The sequence below is a fragment of the Oncorhynchus keta genome, chromosome 2, assembly GCF_023373465.1.
Source record: "Oncorhynchus keta strain PuntledgeMale-10-30-2019 chromosome 2, Oket_V2, whole genome shotgun sequence".
In the NCBI taxonomy this organism is placed as follows: domain Eukaryota; kingdom Metazoa; phylum Chordata; class Actinopteri; order Salmoniformes; family Salmonidae; genus Oncorhynchus; species Oncorhynchus keta.
In genome coordinates, this window is record NC_068422.1 from 63,663,921 (window position 1) to 63,685,898 (window position 21,978).

At 43.5% G+C, this 21,978-nt stretch overlaps 2 protein-coding genes and 1 long non-coding RNA gene across 3 annotated transcripts in view; 2 read left to right on the forward strand and 1 right to left on the reverse strand.

Annotated features, from left to right (window-relative positions):
* LOC118394299 (uncharacterized) overlaps nt 1-6,800 on the reverse strand; it is a 42,123-nt gene extending 35,323 nt beyond the window's left edge. Inside the window, exons 1-2 of the long non-coding RNA XR_004827731.2 lie at nt 6,549-6,800; nt 4,496-4,615 (exon numbers count right to left, since the gene is read on the reverse strand). This is a non-coding gene — a long non-coding RNA (uncharacterized LOC118394299). The remainder of the gene's footprint in view (nt 1-4,495; nt 4,616-6,548) is intronic.
* Nucleotides 1-21,978, forward strand: part of LOC118358473 (probable C-mannosyltransferase DPY19L3) — a 194,834-nt gene that overhangs the window by 129,750 nt on the left and 43,106 nt on the right. The gene's annotated exons all lie outside the window — the stretch shown is intronic.
* Nucleotides 7,473-18,422, forward strand: LOC118393733 (zinc finger protein 507). The gene is made up of 7 exons (XM_035786760.2): nt 7,473-7,575; nt 8,973-11,119; nt 11,571-11,688; nt 12,073-12,184; nt 13,497-13,601; nt 14,332-14,466; nt 14,616-18,422. Exons 2-7 carry the CDS (start codon nt 8,975-8,977, stop codon nt 15,043-15,045), a joined length of 3,045 nt encoding a protein of 1,014 aa, XP_035642653.2. The 5' UTR covers nt 7,473-7,575; nt 8,973-8,974; the 3' UTR covers nt 15,046-18,422.

A 21,978-nucleotide genomic window follows, 5' to 3' on the forward strand; every position in this document is an offset into this window, starting at 1 on the left:
CCAAATTGAACATTGCTGTATAAAACTTTTTTTTTTATGGCATTCTTTTGCATACAATCATGGTGCGGTGATTAAGTCAAATGTAGCAATTACAAAATGATGCAAGCGGTACGCGGTGGTATTTCCTCCAAGTAAAAACAGTGCTGAGAGATTCGTTAAGGCAACCGTGGGATGAGAAATCACAGCGGAGAGGTGGGAAATCGGATCAGAGACCACACAATAAGCCAAAGGCTCGCTAGAAAATAATTCCAAAAGCAGCCGTGTGCGAGCCACAGAAATGTTCCTACGGCGAGGATATCTTTTAGGGGAAAGGAGTGAGAAATATATGAACATGGGCTGACGTTTTGTTTGTTCTCCCTGGCAAAATGGAGGACATAGATCGTCCCTTATTGCCTAAAGACCCACAATGCAATTCTAGCCCTTCGGTGGTCACTTAGGGAGTGTGTTGCAGGAGTCACATGGTCAGATGGATCGCATCAATTTGCCACAAAACAATATAGACTCCCCCCTTGTTGTCCTCCCGTGCCCCACATATATGATATGTGGGAAGTGAGAACGCAGACAAATAATGTACGGCCGCCCATGGCCGTACACTCAAATGGTGCTCCGTAGACAGAGGTGATAAATGAATGCATGTCAAAGGTCACAATGTCCTAATGCTCGCCAGAGTTCCAGTGGTGCAAGGCTTCTAGCACCACTCGCTGGTCAGAGTGGGAACGGCAGTTTGGCTACATCAAAGACGAATGCATGTGCTGACTGATGGAGGAATGACAGATGGGGAGAGGAACAACAGCTCTCAGTTCAAAAGTGATGTCAGTACTGATTTGCGTGGTGTGATGGTGATGGTGATGATGCAGGAGTCCTGGTAACAGGAATAGGAATTTGAGAAGTAATGTGGAATGTGGTTTGAGTGATATGATGTTAATATCAGTGGTGGTGTGACTGAGAGCTGCTCTAGCTCGTTGTGGCATCATCAGACAGGGTTTGGATCACACAGTCCTCTGGGGCTTCTCCTCTTCACTCTCAAAAATAAACACTGACAACGATCACACACACGCAGACAGACACACAGGCACGCGCATGTACACACACACACACACAAACACACACGCACACGTTAAAACATAGACAAGCAACCGCACAAAAACAAGCATTTACATAGAAAACACACACAACCATCAAATGAGCTTTTTGTCTTTGTCTGCACTCAATAAGCTTCACACATATTGACTCGTCAACTCATCAAAGGTGTTGTCAAAACATATCGCAATGCTGTACATCTCTTTCTCTGTTTTTCCCTCTCCCCATTTCTACCACTCCCTGAGCCCTCCAGGTGAAGAAAAAAACTTCTGAAATAATAGCTTAAACTGAGGCATTACTTTAATACTTCCATAGAAATAACCTGATTCCAACATTTTCAAAGGAGCAGGCTCCCTTGCCCGAGGCTACAGCGTGATGTGTGAGCGAAGTGTATGGTTTGTCACTTCAGATTAGAGAGCAGGCTCTGTGTGCCTTTGAATGAGAGGCAGCTGTGGTAATAGGCGGTGTAGATATGAGAGTTAATAAAATCATGTGGAAGAAGATGTATATGCATCTTGACCAAGTACAGCAGCGGCGGGAAAAGGCAGACCAGAGGAGGCTGGTGGGAGGAGCTGTAGTAGGACTGGCATGGAATAAATCAGACACATCAAACATATCAAATCCGTTCCATTTATTACATTATACTGAGCCCGTCCTCCTATAGCTCCTCCCACCAGCCTCCTCTGGGGTGTACATTAGCCTGTCCCACTGCAACACCGGATGGAACCTGACCTCTAATCCCCCCTTTACTGTCAGATTGATATTAATAATAAGCAGCCCATAGCATTCCTTTATTAAGTTAATATAAAGGGGTTAGATGGACTGTGTAACTCAAACACACACACACTATTGTTGTGTGGATGGAGGGGGGTTGTTATGGTGGTGGACGGCTGTGTGTGTAGGCTACCAAATTAACAACCAACCAGCTAAATGGAGGTAAACATCATGCGTGGACAGTACATCTTGGTGGGTATTGGTTAGGTCTGACTCCATCCACACAACAATAGTGTGTGTGTGTTTGAGTTACACAGTCCATCTAACCCCTATATAGCCATAGGTTTAGACAACAGTAAACATACTGTAGCAACTCACCGACACACTGAACCAAGGAAGCCCTTAAATAATACCATTTTGGCTCTACAAACAAAGCCATAGAGTGGACAAACCACCACCATAAACAGTGTATGATAAAAGACTGGAAATGTAATTAAAACAATAAATCCAGCCAAGGCATTACTGGACCAACTCACGTCCTCTCTCCTCAGCCCTGTATGAACATCTCTCTCTAGTGACCACCAGCACTATGCTCAGTCCAGTACACGCCGAGACACTACATCACTGGATTGGCTGGACCCTGAGACTAGGCCTTCGTCTGCAGCATGCAAAACCCCACACACTCAGATGATTTCAACCATATTTTACCAGAAGCTCAAGGGAAATAGATATACACTGAATGAACACCACATCAGGGAGTCCCGACGTGACCATGATATCCAATCCCTGGACAGCAGGGCCACGCATTATTACCAGGGTCGGGGTAATGGTCAATACCATTTCAATTCCAGTCAAATCAGGAAGTACACTGAAATTCCAATTCCTATTCTCTTCAATACTTTTCAATGAAGAACATTTGGAATTGAATTAGGTTTACTTGGCCTCCCGGGTGGCGCAGTGGTTCTGGGTTCGCACCCAGGCGAATAACTGGCCGTGACCGGGAGGTCCGTGGGGCGACGCACAATTGGCATAGTGTCGTCCCGGTTAGGGAGGGTTTGGCCGGTAGGGATATCCTTGTCTCATTGCGCACCAGCGACTCCTGTGGTGGGCCAGGCGCAGTGCACAGTGTTTCCTTCGACACATTGGTGCGGCTGGCTTCCGGGTTGGATGCGCGCTGTGTTAAGAAGCAGTGCGGCTTGGTTGGGTTGTGTATCGGAGGACGCATGGCTTTCAACCTTCGTCTCTCCCGAGCCCGTACGGGAGTTGTAGCGGTGAGACAAGATAGTAGCTACTAACAATTGGATACCACGAAATTGGGGACAAAAACAGGGTAAAAATTCAAACAAATAAAAGAATTAGGTTTACTTTCTGAATTGACTGGAAATGTAATTGAATTGACCCCAACCCTGATTATTACATAGAAGAAAACCTAAACGTCCCTTGTTTGTCAAGAATGTTGAACACACGGTTTTCGTCTGTCATAATGTGTGGCCCTGCTGTCCAGGGATTGGATAGCAGGGTCACGTCAGGACTACACATCTGGGTACACAGACCCACGTGACAGACTGGGTTCACTCACCCTATGGATGGCTATTTGCTGCAGTGGTTCCACTGCGCTATTCAAAAACTCACCCAACAGACCAGGCCTTGACTAGCAACTTTAGTTGTCCACAGACCTTCTCCACAGCCACTCTGTTTATTGATAGTATTGCAGCTAATAACAAATCCATTTAATCTTTCCCTCTTATTTCCTCATAAAATCCAGATGATTTTTGTCAAAGAGACGTTTCATTTGAAATGAAATAAATGTTTAACATATAACATGTTCTGGTATGTAAGGAAGTGCTATTTCTTATGCAAATGACCAGCTTACTGCTATTACATTGCTATAACTGAGACAACGTATTTTCACAGTGAAACATGTTAGGTCCCATACAGGATAGCTTCCACACCCACACACACACAGCACACACACATACACACACTAACTGCCGAGGACACACAGATAAGACATACACCCACACATTGGGAGGAAGAGACACAGCCTTGACTTGCAGACACAAGCACACACACACAATCTCCTTCCTAGCCGAACATTGTGTGACTGAGAACAGCCCGACGAGACCCGGAGGAACGACGGACGGCTCAACAGGACCAATCCAAGAAGACAACACCTCAACTGTGGCCAACCAAAAGACCGTGACTTCCAGACTCAACCTACTTTCTGTAATGTACATAACATGCTTGCAATCTGTTATCGGGGCTTCTCTCTGCTGGTTCCTTGTGAGCCAAATGAATGAGCCCGTATACGTTGTACCAGATATCTTTACTCTGAATAAACTGTCGCTTGTCATATAATTGACCACCTTGTCCGAATCGATCCTTGACCGACTCGCCCTATCTACATATCCCATTATCAACAGGTATCACATCAATATGGGATTGGCCTATTTTTTTTTACATGTGGAAATATATGTGACAGTGGGGTAGCTCTTGAGAACCCAAGGGGGGTATACACAGCCCTTGAGTTCTCAATTGAAAGTACGGACCACAGCTGGACCAATGAACTGCAATCCCGATGTATTCTTTGAACATTTAGAAACTGCATTAATCCTCACTTGCAATACAGTTTTGGAAACCTTTGGAACTTAACTTTTCTATAAGCTTGAACAAATCTTTCAAAAACAACATATACACTTACTGAGCGCAGTTTAGCGAAGGTGCACCTGGCTTTATTCACAGAACGTCTCAACTACGACACCCCCTCAACTTCGTCTGTGCGGTTGGTACTGCAGCAGCTCGATGTTGAAATTCCTATCACCTGGCAAATGCACAAAACCATGTAAAAACCTGTTAGTATGCCTGTACCGCGTGCATGTACTTCCGTCTTGCGCACGTTCCTTCAGTCATGAGGAAACATCTTGATTGCCACACATAGATAGACCTGTGTTTTAGCCCTTCTGCTTTGCTGAAGAGAAAGTATGACATTGTGGTATGGGTCAGACTGACCCACACACTTAAATAATCAAGTAAAAACAGCCCAGACTTCATTTTGTCTTGTCAAGACTTTTCAGAAAGAAGAAATAGAAGAACATTTGATTTTAAAAACTCGATATTTAAGAACTATTTGTTGAACATATTTCCTTTCTCACAAACAAGCGTTTTCTGTTTGGAGCTCATTTTCACATGTCTGTGTCAGAGATCTGCTGCTCTCACACTGAGAAGGAGGAGCTTGGGAAAGCTCCTTTTCACCCAAACATAATTGTAAAAGTGCAACCAGAACCAGTCAAAACAAAATACATGAAAGCCACGTGTTTATTATGGACCTGTGCAAATATCTATACACATGAAAGCCTCTGGGCCAAAATGACCCACAACATCATGTTTGTCTACAAAATCTACACAGGCATTGCAATACACATCAGTATGGACACATTTTGAAGTTAGGTTCATGACCCTAAATGAGGAAAAGTCATTTAATATCATGGAGAAAAAAGGGAGGTTAACTAGTATTTTAGACAACTCTAAAGTAGAAATATCCACTTTCCTGTGGACATTTTGTCAAAAATTTTGACCAGCTGAAGGACCAAGACCACGGACAATCGGCAGAGTAAGTTCAAATATTCAACAGTTGTATTCAATATTTGTATTGTATTCACCATTTGTAACAGACAAGGGAAGTTTAGGTTTTTTATAACTGTGCGTGGTGTTTCCTACACAATTGGCATTGCCACGTTTAATGAGGGTGGTGGTCCTTCTGTAGCTCAGTTGGTAGAGCATGGCGCTTGTAACGCCAGGGTAGTGGGTTCGATCCCCGGGACCACCCATACGTAGAATGTATGCACACATGACTGTAAGTCGCTTTGGATAAAAGCGTCTGCTAAATGGCATATATTATTATTATATTATTATTATAATGACTACCTCTCACCTTGCCCTCGCATTTCCATTGGACCATTCCATTCCACATTTCCGTCTGAATCACGTGATTCTCCTAAACTGGGTAGTGTATTTTTTAAATAAATAAGTATGAAAGTTATTAAATATTTAAGTTCTAAATATTTCCAAAACTGTATTGTGTGTGAGGCGTAGTAGGCCATTTGCGTTTCAACAGAGCATTTGGGCAGGGTCAGAGAGTCTGGCCATTCCCCTCAGTCCAATAATGGCTCAATGGAATTGGAGTCATGAGTAAGGATAACTTTGTACGGAAAGCCACTTTAACATTACATTAATTTCATTTTTTTTAATCAATAATTGTATTGATTTTTTTCAATAATTGAGTTTTGAAATGTTTATATCAATAATAGATTTGTTTTAAATCAATACTTCAAATATTTTGTATCAAAAATAGTTTGGTATCAAATATTTCAAATGATTGATATCAATAATTACATTTTGGGGAAAAAATAGAATTATTGGTATTGATAATTAAACTTTTTATATCAATAATTGTCGAATGATGGATATATTAGCATATATTTAGCATTATTAAGACTGAAAACAAATCAGCTTCAAGAGCCTTGAGTGTCAATTAAGTATTTAAATTCTTTATAAGGAAGTGGAACACCGGCCAAGTTGCTCACCTGTTACTTCCTGTCAGTGGGAGAACCTGTCAGGTGCATGTAAATGTGATCCCGCCCCCATGAAGGTCATTATCGTATATTTGTTTATATAAAAAAATATATATATATATATATATAAATGAGAATTATTTATATAGATCATTTAATTTGATATAAAACTGTGTAGCCTACCTTTACAAGTATGAATTGAAGACATTCAGCAGGTCTTGGTCGACAGTGAAAATTGATAAAAAGTTTGCCGATTGTTAAAAGTAAAATCAACACGTTTGCGTTTCGGCCCTAGGATTTCAAAGTCATCTTCCTCTTTTTTGTGTTTCATGGCGGTGTGCAAACAATGTCAAGGTGGTCAAGTTATTCAGAGAGATTAACGAAGGAGGTTTTTATATATTTTAATGGCCTACCCAAAGTCGATCCTGGGTGCACGTTTTTGTTTTTGCCCAAGCAGTACACAGCTGATTAAAATATGAAAAGCTTAACGTGCACCAAGGGGGGGTCCACAGGACCGACTTTAGGGAACCCTCGGTTAAGGACAAATCACCAATCACAATGGGAATACAAACAAAACATTATGCGATTGGTAAATTAATTGGTAAATCTGACCTATTGGCATGCACGCAATTGAACAAGCTTTTCAACGTCATTTAAAATGCAGCAGATGGCAGCATTTTATCATGTTAACACCTTTGAGCGCTCAACAACTACATATTTACACAAACTAGTGGGATAAATGGTGAATAGAAGTTGAAGAGCAAGTTTTAGATTTAATATATATTTGGGGGAGAAATGAAGGTCATGATGCACGACATAGCACATTGAACATGAACCCCCCCTCAGTGACAGAGCTGCACCTGCACTTTACCTCCGTTTGATATGCTTTTACATGTGCTTAATTGCATTTTACTAAGTCATATTACTTGTGAATTTACACATATTACACACTCATAAACCAATTCTGTCAGTAACGGTTCAGTGGACTTTTTGGGGGGCTGGGGTCCTGGTTCCACCCGATGTTTGTGTCTGAAAATACGGATTCCATGTTGGCCACCTGACCGTTTAGGTTTGAGTCACGTGATCCGTTCTCCATCCTCGCCATTTTGCAGTGTGAGAGACAGAGGCCACTTTTTACTGCTACAGGATAAAGCACCGTTTTTTTATTTTTATGTTTTGAGGCCAAAGATCACTCAGAATTGCCGAATCAGTAAGTACTTACCTAACCGACACATAAAAGTCGCATGATCCGTTGACATTTATTAAACGAGAAGCCAATTAAACAGCTCGATGTCTTTTACAGTGTGTGTGTGAGAGAGACTCGTGTGCTAGCTTAGCTTCAAGTGGCTGTCTTGTTGTCATGTACAGTACGTGTCCTGTCCCCTTTTCCCCCAGATAAAGAAAGTATATGTCTACCGTTGGACTCCATCTTATCGACACACCTACGCTATTATTGTGACTATGTTACCTGGCATTTAGCTAGCTATGAGGTGTTACACATTATTTTGCTTTCGTCAACCATCCACGCCTCGGTGTGTGCACTCTTATATTTTTAGCCCGTTATGTCAGAGGGCAGTCCCCCTAGTCATGCACACATATCGATATCCCTGTTCATCTAGTTAGCGAGCTACTAAGCCAAAGTGGTCAGCTACCAAACCCTAGCTAAAACCTTAATATTACTTGAAAGATTTTAACAATCACCCAATATACAGTAGTTTGTGGATTGTGCAAACGGGTGGGTATAATTTTGTGGATCGTTCCAACAATAATCTGTTCCAAAAACGTCGTAAAGCACAATGTTTGAACTAGTTGACGAATAGGCATCAATCAACTCACCACGTAGCTTATATTCTTAATGTGTTGTCCATGGGCTACCAGAGTGAGGACAGACATTTTCCGGAATAAACGAAGTGAGTGGGAAAAAAAGCGTATTTAAATAGCCCACTCCATACCTGATATCATACGAAGTTTTTGGGACAGATTCCTGTTGGAACGTTCCACAAATTATACCCGCACTGTGCAGACAGCTATTTGCCTACCCAAGACCTTTCACTTTTGCAGAAGGAACACCAAGTAGTACAGTACTGGAGAAGGTTCAGGGATATTTAGGCACAGGATATTCCTTAAAAGCAGAACCCAAAGAAAAGGGAACCTGATTGTGGTCAGAAAGGGGAAAGTGTGGTACCAATTGCAGACTTTAATGTGCTTAACCACAGGAATGTCTTCCTCTAATGTGGCACTGGTAAATAATCATTCATCCTTATTAAAGTATCATTGATCTGCTTGAATTACCACAGTGGTTCCAATCAGATATAATTATTGGATTTAGGAATGGTAAAACTAAATTAGGACTTTGATTGGGACTTTCAAAGTTAATTACTGTACTCTGTGTGTACTCTGTGACCCCTGCTATGTTTTGCACACTTGCCCCAGCCAGGTCATGAACCTAGTAACACAACAGGTGTCTTTCTCAGTGTAGGCCTAAACAGATTTTGTCAACACTTGTTTGTGTGTGTCTAAGATGGAAAGAAGCACATTTGCAAAGAGAGCAATACGATATTTGTAAGATGATGTGGTAGTTTAACTGGCTTGTTTTGCTTCCTCCAGGCATGGAGGACAGCAGTGGAGTTGCCATCCTGCATCCCCTCTCTAGAGGCCAACAGGAGACTGTCTTCATCCCTGAAAGGGTGGAAACGCCTCCAGGTACCCTGATGGAGCCTAGGGATGATGACCCGAGGCAGCAGCAGGCCGCAGACTCCCTCATCGAGGTGATCGAGAAGCTCAGCAAGATCGTGGAGAAGCGCCCACGTCGATGTACCCTGGCTGGGAAGAAGAGAGCCCTCATGTCCTGTGCCTCCATCAGAGTCCCAGATATCAGGGAGGGCAGTGGTGGGTCCTCCCCCTGCAAGAGAGTCCGGGAGTTGGAGGAAGAGGTGAAAGAGGAGGAGATCAAGCCAGACAACAGTGCCCCTGCTGGCAGCAGTAGGACCATCACCTGTTACCAGTGCAGCCTGTGTCGGTTCCTGTCCCCGACCTTGAGCCTGCTGAAGGAGCACCTGCGGCAGCACGATGAGCAGCACAGTGACCTCATCCTCATGTGTTCTGAGTGTCGCTTCACCTCCAGCCACCAGGAGGAGCTAGAGGCCCACGTCAGGCTCCACTTTGACTGCAGCAACTCCAACAAGAACCCTGTATCCAGCCAGCAGGCCAGTGAGGGGAATGAGGACTTGGGGATGGGAGGTAGTGTGGAGGACGTTGTGTTCAAAACCGCCATGGACTGTGCTGAGGAGATCCCTGCTAATAAGAAGTGGTACAGCTATGAGGAGTCTGGGATGTACCGCTGCCTGATCTGCAGCTATGTGTGTGGACAGCAGCGAATGCTAAAGACACATGCATGGAAGCACGCAGGTCTGGTGGACTGCTCTTACCCGATCTTTGAGGACAAGGCAGTGGCACCTTCCAGACAAGAAGCACCAGCACCTCCTGTAGCTCCTCCTGCAGAGGAAGCCATAGTGGTCCTCACCCCGGTCCCAGAGAACTCCCAGAACCTCAACAAGATGTCCACCTTCCAGATTGACCTCTGTGCCCCTGTGGCGGAGTGTAGGAATGAGGCCAGGACAGAACCAATCACAGAGGAGAGCCCAGTGGAGAGGCTATCTAAAGACTCAGAGCCAATGTTGGAGGTACAGGTGACCACAGTGACAGAGGTGGAACTTGTGCAGGACTGTCATCAAATTACAAGCACAACAGACAGCCTCCTGTCATCAGCCCAGAAGATCATCAGCTGCAGTCCCAACAGTGCCGGCCATGTCAACGTCATAGTGGAGCGACTGCCGTGTGCAGAGGAACCCGTGGCCACCCAGCCCCTCCTCCCCAGCCCAGAGGTGGGCAGAGACGAGAGCCTGCTGGCTGCAGAGGAGGCGGACCATGTGGATAAACAGCCAATGCTTGCTTACAAGGATGAGCAGCAGGAGGTGGTGATTTGCTGGAGCAACAGCGAGAGGCAGCAGACCACCACGGACCCTCCGCGTGACGAGAACGCTCCCCCAGCCCGCAGGAGGACCCACTCTGAGTCTCTGAGGCTGCACTCCCTGGCTGCTGAAGCTCTGGTGGCCATGCCCATGAGGACCGCAGAGCACATCAGGAGCATCGTGGGTCAATGCTCCCAGAGCCCTGACACGGGCCAGAGGCTCCTGGAGATGGCCACGGCTGCAGCAGTTTCAGCCGACAGAGCCCCTGCAGCTGTGGAGGAGCTGGCAGGAGTGGGCAGTGTGGGGTCAGCCCTGGTAGACCTGGAGCTACAGGGGTCCAGAGAGTACGGGCTGGCTGAGGGCCCCACCAAGGCTGGCATAAGCCTGTCCCTGCTGACGGTCATAGAGAGGCTGAAGGAGCGCTCGGATCAGAACGCCTCAGATGAAGACATCCTGAAGGAGCTCCAGGACAACGCCCAGAGCCAGCACGCCGTGGAGGTCAGCGCCTGTGGAGGGGGGGACCCGGGTAACCCTGGTGGTGGTCTGGTGGACTACATCCCTGGCAGCGAGAGGCCCTACCGCTGTCGCCTGTGTCGCTACAGCAGTGGGAACAAGGGCTACATCAAGCAGCACCTGCGAGTACACCGCCAGAGACAGCCCTACCAGTGTCCCATCTGTGAACACATTGCCCTGGACAGCAAAGATCTAGAGGGCCACATGATCAACCACTGCAAGACCAGGGTGTACCACTGCAAGCAGTGTACTGAGGCCTTCTATTACAAAGTGAGTAGAAGGACTGAAGAGAGAGGAATTAGGACAGAGTTTGCGCCTCATTGTCCCTGGGCAGGGATGTATTATTGAAGTGGCTCCTACCTATAGGAAAGAATATTGCTCTTGAGTTTTTGTTTCTCCATGACCCAAATGACAGTCACTTAAAGATGAGCTGATTGTTGAAGTGAGAGTTGAGATGGACGTTTGTCTGGTTGGTGCAGTTGAAGAGGTTTAGTTTGATTCGGGGAGCAGAGAAGTAGCCTGTTGATTTCATTACCTTCATGAGACACCTCGTCCATTTCTGCAGACGTCATTAAGTCATAACAGGGTTTTTTCGGACTCTATGGATAGAGATGTTTTTTTAGAGAGGGGAGGGTAGCCTGTGTGTTTTTTTCCAGCCCCCAGAAGATCTTGTTAAGTTTTTATTTTTTACTGTTGGCTTTATTACTGACCCTTTCCACAGAGTCAACTGAGGAACCACATTAGAGACCAGCACGGTTTGGGCGACACCAACGCAACACTAACCCCTGTCACTGAAACCACGGCGACCATGGAGGAATCTGAAAAGATGACAAATGACGGTGAGGAATTTGTCAAATGTATTTTTCACGCGAGTCAAGGTGCAACCCCCCAAAAAAAAAAAAAAAAAAAAATGTTTATTCATTGAAAAGTTAAAAGGGCAACGCTCGCTCACCATTAAAAATGCATTTTATTTAGGCGACTATTAAAAGCTTGATGTTTCAGCCTTGATCAATGGCCTTCATCAGAACCATGGATTAAAATCATGTTTTTAATGGTGAGCGCCAAGTGTGTTTTTCAACTTGACCAAACACGATCTGTCTTTTTTAATCTAAATCAAAGAATGTTTCTCACTTATGATCCTCTCCACTTCCCGTTTTGTTCATTTACTTTTATTGGCACCTCATCCTTTATCCACAATATTTAATGAGTGTTCCGCTCTCCAGATTCCATCAGTTCGCAGAAGGTGTACAGGTGTGATGTGTGTGATTACAGCAGCTCCACGTACGTTGGAGTTCGGAACCACCGGAGGATCCATAACTCTGACAAGCCCTACAGGTTGGTGCTGTGTGTCTGTTGTCTGTGTTTTTAATAATGTCAATAGGATTCATCGTGATTGCAATCTGGATTCCTTAGGACTTGACATTCAAGTAAATTTGCCAGTGGCACACCAGGCCAGTGCCAACTAAAAGCTACTGTCCCAAATTGGGAAAATAAATACTGGCCTGGGTCAAGATCTTACAGAATAGTGGATGATGTGTGCATAATTACAATATCAGGTGATTTTCTTTATAATTTGTGGCATGAGCAAGCTAGCCTGTAATAACCCTCCCTTCATACACAAATAATACAATTTTAACTTCCAAACAATATCATGTTCACATTGATTGTTTTCAGGGGGAAAAAATAATTGTGCAATCTCAAGAAGGGTGTTATTAGCAATTTTGAACAGTCCGCAGGCTATAGTTGTAGGGCCCTATAAAATCAGTTCCATATTTTGCTTGATATCGTTTTTGTTTTTCCGGGTTTCTGAATTTGTTCAGGTTTTCACTTTTTTTTAAATAGAAAAAACAACAACATTTGGATGTTCAATTTTCAACAATGATTAAACCAAGGTCTGGTAAGTATTTTGGGGTGGGTGTAGTTGCCCTTTTATTCAATTGTGCATCTAGCGAGAGACCACCATTTGCCTAGTGGTATTTCTGTACTGTACAACCTTGTTAGCATACCCATTGCTGCCTTAGTTAGCAGTCACAGGTAGAAGAAATGTAAGTATAGAATCTAGATGTTATGATACAGAGCTCCAGCAGGGGGCAGTGAGTGTTAGGTAAAGATAAACCTTGGCTGCAGTCTACAGCTGGAGTATTTCTCTCAATGCAGCACCCATGTAAGCGGATCGGCCCTGCTCTGTGTACACACTCGAGGCGGCGTCTGGGTGGGGGGTGGGGATCTTATTCTCTAAGGCCACACACATCTAGTTAGTTTTCATTTTTTTACCACTATAGACCCTCAATAGAGCCCTTTCATGCAGGGGAGTGCAGTCTTTCTACTCTTGTGCTTTAGTATCCTTGACTCACTTCAAACCACTTCACAGGGAAGCACACGCCTTTTAACTAAGGCCATCTTATCCATTTGAGCCACACAGTGTATCGCATCTCTGAACATTGTGCTGCCAGCTACCCTTTCAGCTTAGCCTCGAAACAAAATAGCTGTCAAGACAACAGTATGGCCCTCCAGGCTTTTCCTGCTGTACTAGCCAAAACAGAATAGTAAACGGAGCATAAACAGCCAAGCACAACATGAACTGTCTAACAACTAGGCCTGTACAGAGATATTCCCTCTAATTCTGGCCAACTCTCTGGTACCGTAGGTGCTGCAGCTGTGACTTTGCCACAACCAACATGAACAGCCTGAAGAGCCACATGAGGAGACATCCCCAGGAGCACCAGGCTGTCCAGCTACTGGAGCAATACAGGTGAGGACCGGGTCAGGGTTCAGCTACTGGAGCAGTACAGGTGAGGTCAGGGTTCAGCTACTGGAGCAGTACAGGTGAGGTCAGGGTTCAGCTACTGGAGCAGTACAGGTGAGGTCAGGGTTCAGCTACTGGAGCAGTACAGGTGAGGTCAGGGTTCAGCTACTGGAGCAGTACAGGTGAGGACCGGGTCAGGGTTCAGCTACTGAAGCAGTACAGGTGAGGACCGGGTCAGGGTTCAGCTACTGGAGCAGTACAGGTGAGGACCGGCTCAGGGTTCAGCTACTGGGGCAGTACAGGTGAGGACCGGCTCAGGGGGTTCGAGGTCAGAGAGGGGAGACTTGGGCAGGGGAGTGGGAGAGGTAGAGAAAGTAGGCCTATGTGCTTCGAAAGAGTCTGGGGATGGAGGAAGAGCCAAAGTGTAAGAAGAACCCATCTCATCGACCATCAGAAAGAGCTCCTAATGAACTCTCCTTTTAGTGTCGATATAGAGGATGTCTGGGTATATGGAGCATGATGTCGAGCAGTACAGATAAGCGTTATCAGAGCATGTGTGCCACTAGGTCTCTCCCTGAGGAGTCTTTAGTGCTGCTGATCCCTTTTGATATAATGGAGTTGAGGGGATTAGTGGACCCCAAGCAGCATATTAAATCAGCCGCTTCTGCTACAGGCTTGATCCCGTTCATTTCTCTGTTCCTTTCCTCCCATCTCACATACTCCTTTCGTTTTTCAGGTGTTCACTGTGTGGCTATGTGTGCAGTCACCCTCCGTCCCTCAAGTCTCACATGTGGAAGCACGCTGGCGATCAGAACTACAACTACGAGCAGGTGAACAAGGCCATCAACGAGGCCATCTCCCAGAGCGTCCGGTGAGTGGGCGGGGGGTTTAACGGTCTGCCTTCACCATCTGTAAAGCTTCTAGTCAGACTGAAGCCTGTGTTTGGGTCCCAGTGAACCGGGATGTGTAGGGTCATGTCTCTGTCTTGATGGTGAGTCTGCTCTCTCTCCCTGGCTGTAGTTCCCCCAGTGCCCCGCAGAAGGTTTCAGCAGTGGGGGAGGCAGTGGCAGAACAGTCTGGTGTGGTGCATTGTGGGAAGAAGGAGAGGGTCTTTGTGGACCCAGCCCCCGTAGCAGAGGTTCCTGTGGACAGTGTGTTTGGCGGTGGCTCAGGGCCAACAACAGAGCTCATCCAGTGGTCCTCCAGAGAGCAGGCCCCACAGAGCGACAACCCCCAGCACAGCCCCCAAGGGAAGGATGGGGTCCAGTCCCGGGCCGGCATGGAGTATTGTGTGCTGCTGTTCTGCTGCTGTATCTGTGGCTTTGAGTCTACCAGCAAGGAGAGACTGATGGAGCACATGAAGGAACATGAGGGAGACATCATCAGCATCATCCTGAACAAGGAGCAGCAGGGAGCAGCCCAACCAGCAGAGGGCAGCACAGCACAGTGAGAGAGCATTTACCCCTCCCCTTACCCCAACAAAGAACCAGGAACCTACCCCCTCACTCACACTGAGTCTGATTTTAACAGGGAAGTACTGTACCGTGCATCTTGTTTTCTGGTTCTTAATTTTATGAACTTAACAGAAGGTTACAAAAACTGTATCAGTTGGAGCTCAGACATACAGAAAATTGGAAAACTCCCATGTCAAGGCGTTGCAGTAAAATGTTCAACCTGAACAAGTTCAGACACGTTTAATACCTCAGAAAACAGACATTTCCATATTTTCAAATGGAGCTCAGTCCATTCTACTCAGCAAACATATATTGACCACATGGCAGCTTTTGTATTAAAATACTGTAATATAATTTAATATATTTAATCGTTCACATTTATAGTTTGTCTGTGGCACCTGCACTAGGCTATACAGAGATGCCATCTACTTGCATGTTGTGTTCATCTTAGCTATATTCAAAATGGGTTAATACAACCTGGTCTCAGAGCATTTCGTATTATTCTGTACATAAATCTGAGACAATCGATATTTTGAAAATTTGTAATGGCTAATGTTAGCCACCTAGCTAGAATTCGTAACGTTGCATACGTTTAGCAAATTCATATAATGTTGTACGTTTGGCAAATTCGTAACATAATGCAAATTGTAGTTCTTAACATATCATTATGAAATGGATGATTTACTTCCACAAATTAATACATACCATACGAAATGTAACGCATCATACTAATTTGAGTGTCCTGGATTTACGTTTACAATGTTACGTCTAGTCTATGAGACCAGGCTGGTTAATAATATGTATATATGTATCAATGTAGGCCTATGCATGTTGGTTTTCGTTATGTCGGCGCAAAGGAAAAGTCTTATTTTATTTAATTCACTGTTTGATTCTATTTTGACCTATTGGACCTCTGATACGTTTATGGTAATGATGGGCCACTTGAGGGTGGTTTCCTAAAGCTGTAGGATAGATAGGCTGGTAACAAGTTGTTGTTTTACCAACATTCACCACGGCGTCAAGGCTTCTTGAGGCAGAAATCGGTTAGGGAGGAATTTCTACGGTACGATCAGTCAATTATGGTGCATATTGGTGGTCATTTTAGACCCCGGCGTTATGGCCGCGAGATGGTAAATGGACAATCGTTTAACTTTGATTGCAGCCAACACCCAACTGTGTTTAGCTTCGGCTACGTATTACTGTTCTGAATACGAGAATCATTTCTAGATTCATGTTTTAGCTCAACAATTGCCAAGTTGATCACTTGAATATGGTAAGCAGTTCCCAAAGTTTCTCCACATAGGCCTAGCACTTGTCGATAATGGATGGCTGGAGTGATTGACATCCTAGCACAGAGCGGTGTGCTAGTATAGTAAACCTGCTAATCCTATCTCTGTGTGCTGTGTTGACCAATAGCGGAGGGTGATATATATATGACCAGCTTTTCAAGTGATGGGCCTATAGGCTACTGTAGACTGACGTTGGATACGGTGTTTTCCGTTTGACTACCTCTGCTAATGTATTTCCAAACTTCACTCGCTGCTCCAGTTAGTTTCACACTAAACATGCTTTGGTATGCAGAGTGGCGACTTGGAAATAATTTCCATGCCCTTACTGTTTTTATGTAGACAGATAGGTGTCGGAAATGATGATCAAATTAAATATCCATAATTCGAGGGATTTCTGGATTTGCGTTTGTGTAGCTCAATGTGTCAAATAAATGAAATCGTTATCTTCTGCACGCTGAAATTCTCATTATAATGGCAGATTATTCCCATGTTAATTTACAATTCAAAGTACTAACGTCAGGAAGACCGTGACGGTCTGCATTTAAACCGCACTTAATTCCCCCACCCCCTATTTACATAGTTTGCATTTTAATGAGTGGTTCAGTGAATTAAAGCAAGAGACAAGCAAGCAGAACCACATGCTGATCATAGGCCACTTTCTGCTACGTATAATCTATCTGGGGGGTTTATATGATTCTATTTGTGGACGTACGGTAGTGCAGCTTCTTGCTGTGTCTTTCTGAAAGCCTAATGATCGTCTTACCTATGCAGACCATGAGACAGAGGGGACACGGTGGGAAAGGGGAACTGACTAGTGGCCTAAGTGAATTGATTGGTGGTTGTGGGTCAGAGGTGCAAATAGTTTTGGGTAGATCTGACGTCGTATTTCTTGTGGGAAAGCTTCAGGTTATCTGAATGTTCATTTTACCCATGCAGAGTTGGCTAAATGTCATTTGTGAAGCCAGTTTATTCTTTCAGGAGGGCTTAGCCTTTTGTTTGTTTTTGTTCCCGTATTTACGTTGTCACGTGTGGGAACTTGAAGCCTTAGATCCAGGACTAAATCTGTTCGTTTCATGTGTGTTGAGCGTGAAAAACACATTGGTGTTACAGATGTTAACTCAAACCGGTGCGCCTGGCACCTACTACCAGACCCCGTTCATAGGCACTTAAACATTTTGTCTTGCCCAATCCCCCTCTTGAGTGGCACGTACACACAATCCATGACTAAATTGTGCTAATACATTTGTTCTGTAGTTTATGTCCAGTCTGCTGGCGAAATTGCATACTCAATTAGATATATTACTATGGTTATTTATCTCTTATACTACTTGTTATTTGTCTATTTGATTTGGAAATGTTAGATTTCAGATGGTGATGCATCCATGTGAGTCTACCACTCTGGCTTTAATTTCAGAAATTAGGCGATGAACTGACATGAGAACCTGGATGGGAGGGAAAGGTTCTTATAGGGTGTGTGACATCTGATGTGGATGATTTTGACATGTTCTTTGTTTGACTTAACCAACCCTTAACCCCAGGTCCCTACTCAATTCAACTACAGGGTGCCATGTGATGCGTAACCGTCAATAGATTGTGCATTTTCAAATACATTTTAACGTGCTATTTTTGCTCATCCTGTCAACGTTTGTGCCTTTATTTTTTTAATTTTTTTAAGTCTCTAAGAGAGTCTCTCGTAGTCATTAGCTAGCTATTTGTTATAGGCTATGTCTGCCCGCGGGTGCTGTTGTGCGCCCATCTGTTCAGAATGATAATCCAAGGAGGTCGTGGGTGTTATTCAGTCAAAGCTGAATAGCCTCTGTAACGCCAACCCCTTCCTCTGTGATGTATCCCACACACTGGTTGGAGCAACGTTGTTTCCACATTTCAATAAAATGACATTGAACCAACGTGGAATAGATGTTGAATTGACGTCAGTGGACTGGGTCTGTACATAATTAGTTGAAATACTGTAGTATTGCAAACTGACTTTTTTTTATAATCTATTTTTTAAATATATTGTAAAGAAAAAAACACTAAGTCCCATGTTTTTTTTTGTTGCTGAAATAAAAACATTTGCTAAAATGTTGGAGAATGGGTGTGCTTTTTAATTGGCTATATAATGTATTTGCGGGGAGTGTTCTTTTTTTTTTTTTTACACTGAGCTGCATGCATTTCGAGCCAAAGGAGAGAAGGTGATATCTCTCACTTTTTACACTGTTAATTAACGCTGTTCTGTGCTTAACTTGTTTCAAGTTCAGTGTGTATTCGCTCCGTAGACCACAGAGCGATGCTTGCTATCTATTTATTTTGTGCATCATAGACAGTATTATGTCATATCTTTGCCAATGTATTTTTGTAATAAATACTTTGTGGATGAACTGTGGTTGTTTTTCTATTGAACAAGTGTATGGGTCATTCCATATGATTTTTTTTCTTTAAAAAAAATCCCTTTTTGACCGCACACCTTTTGATTTGAACGAAACCTTCCATACATGTTTGCCCATAGTAGAAGTGGTCAGAAAGTGACATGTTGAACCTGAATACCAACACATTCAGGAGTTAAAGGTGCTCAAAGTTGAACATTTTAACATACCCCACCCTACCATGAGAGAGTCATGTCTTCATTACTGAAAAATATAAACGGTTGAGTTTATCGTTTGAAAGTTTACAAACAAGGTTGTCAAACAATTTTATTTATTGAAAAGGTTTTTGGTAAAATTGTAATTTAACCTTTTACACATTTTTTGTTAATTGTTACTAAACTTAAATTGTGTTTATATGATCATATGCACAGTGTACAAAATATTAGGAACACCTTCCTAATATTAAGCTGCACCACTTTCTGTCCTCAGAACACCCTCAATTTGTCAGGGCATGGACTCTAAAGTGTCAAACAATAAACCCAGCAGTGTTGCAGTCCTTGACACTCAAACCATGTCCCGTTCAAAGGCACTTCCATCTTTTGTCTTGCCCATTCACCCTCTGAATGGCACATATACACAATCCATGTCTCAACTGTCTCGTGGGTTAAACATTTATTCTTTAACCTGTCTCCTCCCCTTCGTCTACACTGATTTGAAGTGAATTTAACAAGTGACATCTAAGGGATCATAGCTTTCCCCTGATCAGTCTATGTCATGGCTTAGACCTGATTCTACATCATCAGAGGTGTTTGTTTTGCCCCCACCTTTGTTTTATGCTCTTGAATACAGGGTGGGTGTCATGTTCTGCTTGATGAAAACTAAAATGTGAGTACAATTCAAATGTTACCTTTTTCAAATGATATCACAAAGATGGTTGGAGGTCCACACGTCAGATAATGTTGACTTGAGTGAGAATATCAATTGTTTCAATTATACTGCCACTCTTCCTTAGGAAACCTATGGACTTAATGGAAATATACATCATATATCAATTTCCTTTCAAGTTGACATTTGACGGAGGGTGTACCAGCAGCCATCTTTCTGGTAGTAATTGGAAGTTTATATTTCAATTTAATGTTTTATTTCAACAGTGTACCTGCTAAATTGGAGTGGTCTGAAGGAATATGTCCAATCAATTGAATTTACCACTGGTGGACTCCAAGTTGAAGAAACATCTCAAAGATGCTCAATAGAAACAATGGGCAAGGCCTATGACCAAGAAGGAGAGTGATGGAGTGCTGCATCAGATGACCTGGCCTCCACAATCACTCAACCGCAACCCAATTGAGATGGTTTGGGTTGAGTTGGACCGCGGAGTGAAGGAAAAGCATCCAACAAGTGCTTAGCATATGTGGGAACTCCTTCAAGACTGTTGTAAAAAGCATTCCAGGTGAAGCTGGTTGAGAGAATGCCAAGACTGTGCAAAGCTGTCATCAAGGCAAAGGGTGGCTACTTTGAAGAATCTCAACTATAAAATATATTTTGACTTGTTTAACACTTTTTTTGGATACTACATGATTCCATATGTGTTATTTCATAGTTTTGATGTCTTCACTATTATTCTACAATGTTGAAAATAGTAAAATACAGAAAAACCCTTGTAAGAGTAGGTGTGTCAACTTTTGATTGGTACAGTATATATATATATATATTTTTTTTTTATCATGTTTTTGACTGCACTGGACCCTCAAAAAACGTTTTAACATGAAATTCTAAAATAGTTTGACAACCCTGTTTGTACGTTTTCCAATGATATCAAACTCAACCGTTTATCTTTTTCAGTAATGAAGACATGACTCTCTCATGGTAGGGTGGGGTATGCAAAATGGGTCAACTTTGAGCACCTTTAACTCCTGAATGTGTTTGTGTTCAGGTCCAACATGTCACATTCTGACCACTTCTACTATAGGCAAACATGTATGGAAGGTTTCATTCATCACTGGACCTTAAAGTGGGAATTGCTACGTCCATTTTTTTACTTTTAAATGAATGACATGTACCCATTGATTCTTAAAGAATATACACTATACATGCAAAAGTATGTGGATACCCCTTCAAATGAGTGGTTTTGGCTATTTCATCCACACCCATTGCTGACAGGTGTATAAAATTGAGCACACAGCTATGCAATCTCCATAGACAAACATTGGAAGTAGAATGGGCTTACTGAAGAGGTGAGTTACTTTCAATGTGGCACCACCATAGAATGCTACCTTTCCCACAAGTCAGTGTGTCAAATTACTACCCTGCTAGAGCTGCCCTGATCAACTGTTAAGTGCTGTTATTGTGAAGTAAAAACGTCTAGGAGCCACAACGGCTCAGCCGCAAAGTGGTAGGCCACATAGAAGGGGACTGCCATTGGATTCTGGAGCAGTGGAAACACGTTCTCTGGAGTCAGGAATCACACTTCACCATCTGGCAGTCCAACGAACAAATCTAGGTTTGGCAGATTCCAGAAGAGCGCTACCTGCCCCAATGCCTAGTGCCAACTGTAAAGTTTGGTGGAGGAGGAATAATGGTCTGCGTTTGTTTTTCATGGTTCGGGCTAGGCCCCTTAGTTCCAGTGAAGGGAAATCTTAAAGCTACAGCTTACAGGGTGTCACATTGTTATTGTTTCTACTGCGATTGTCTTTTTAAATTCTACCACAGAGGCTACATGTTAGATAAGGACATCCATCAACATGAGTGGTCCCCATTTCATAGTGGTAACACTAGTCTGGCACTGCAGAGGGAAGAAGCAAGCGGACTGTATTGCAAGGTGCTAGCAGTGTTATTTTCAGGTTTACATTTAGGATAATTCAACCCTAGGCGGGGGGGTATCCAGACAATATTAAAATGTAGATGAGCATAGCAAATTGATCTGGAATTGAACTCAATATGGTAAGGGAAGCTTTCTTTTCACATGGTTGTGCTTCTCCCCTCTTAAAGTGCTGTAACCCCGGGCTGCTAGTGTAGTGATAAGCAGAGGATGGATTCTCCTCATTGGGAATCAGAATGTCTGCTTCTATAATCTCTTCATTTTACAGGAAACCCTGACCACCTCTCAGAGCAGCTAAGAAAAATAATTTCACCATCTCACTCGTTTACAAGATCAAGCTTTTACCTAAACCTTTAATGGGCCCCGTGAAAGTGGAGATCAAGACAAAATTGAAAAAAAATTAAGAAAAGAAGGACTCTGGACTCACACTCAATTCAAGTGACTTTTAGGCCTTTACAG

What these genes read in the sequence shown, in the direction of transcription:
- LOC118393733 (XM_035786760.2), top strand. Translation starts at nt 8,975, where the DNA reads ATGGAGGACAGCAGTGGAGTTGCCATCCTGCATCCCCTCTCTAGAGGC. An exon ending in TGAAAAGATGACAAATGACG is followed by an intron (nt 11,689 to 12,072) that starts GTGAGGAATTTG and finishes TCCGCTCTCCAG; the next exon opens with ATTCCATCAGTTCGCAGAAG. An exon ending in GCCATCTCCCAGAGCGTCCG is followed by an intron (nt 14,467 to 14,615) that starts GTGAGTGGGCGG and finishes CCCTGGCTGTAG; the next exon opens with TTCCCCCAGTGCCCCGCAGA.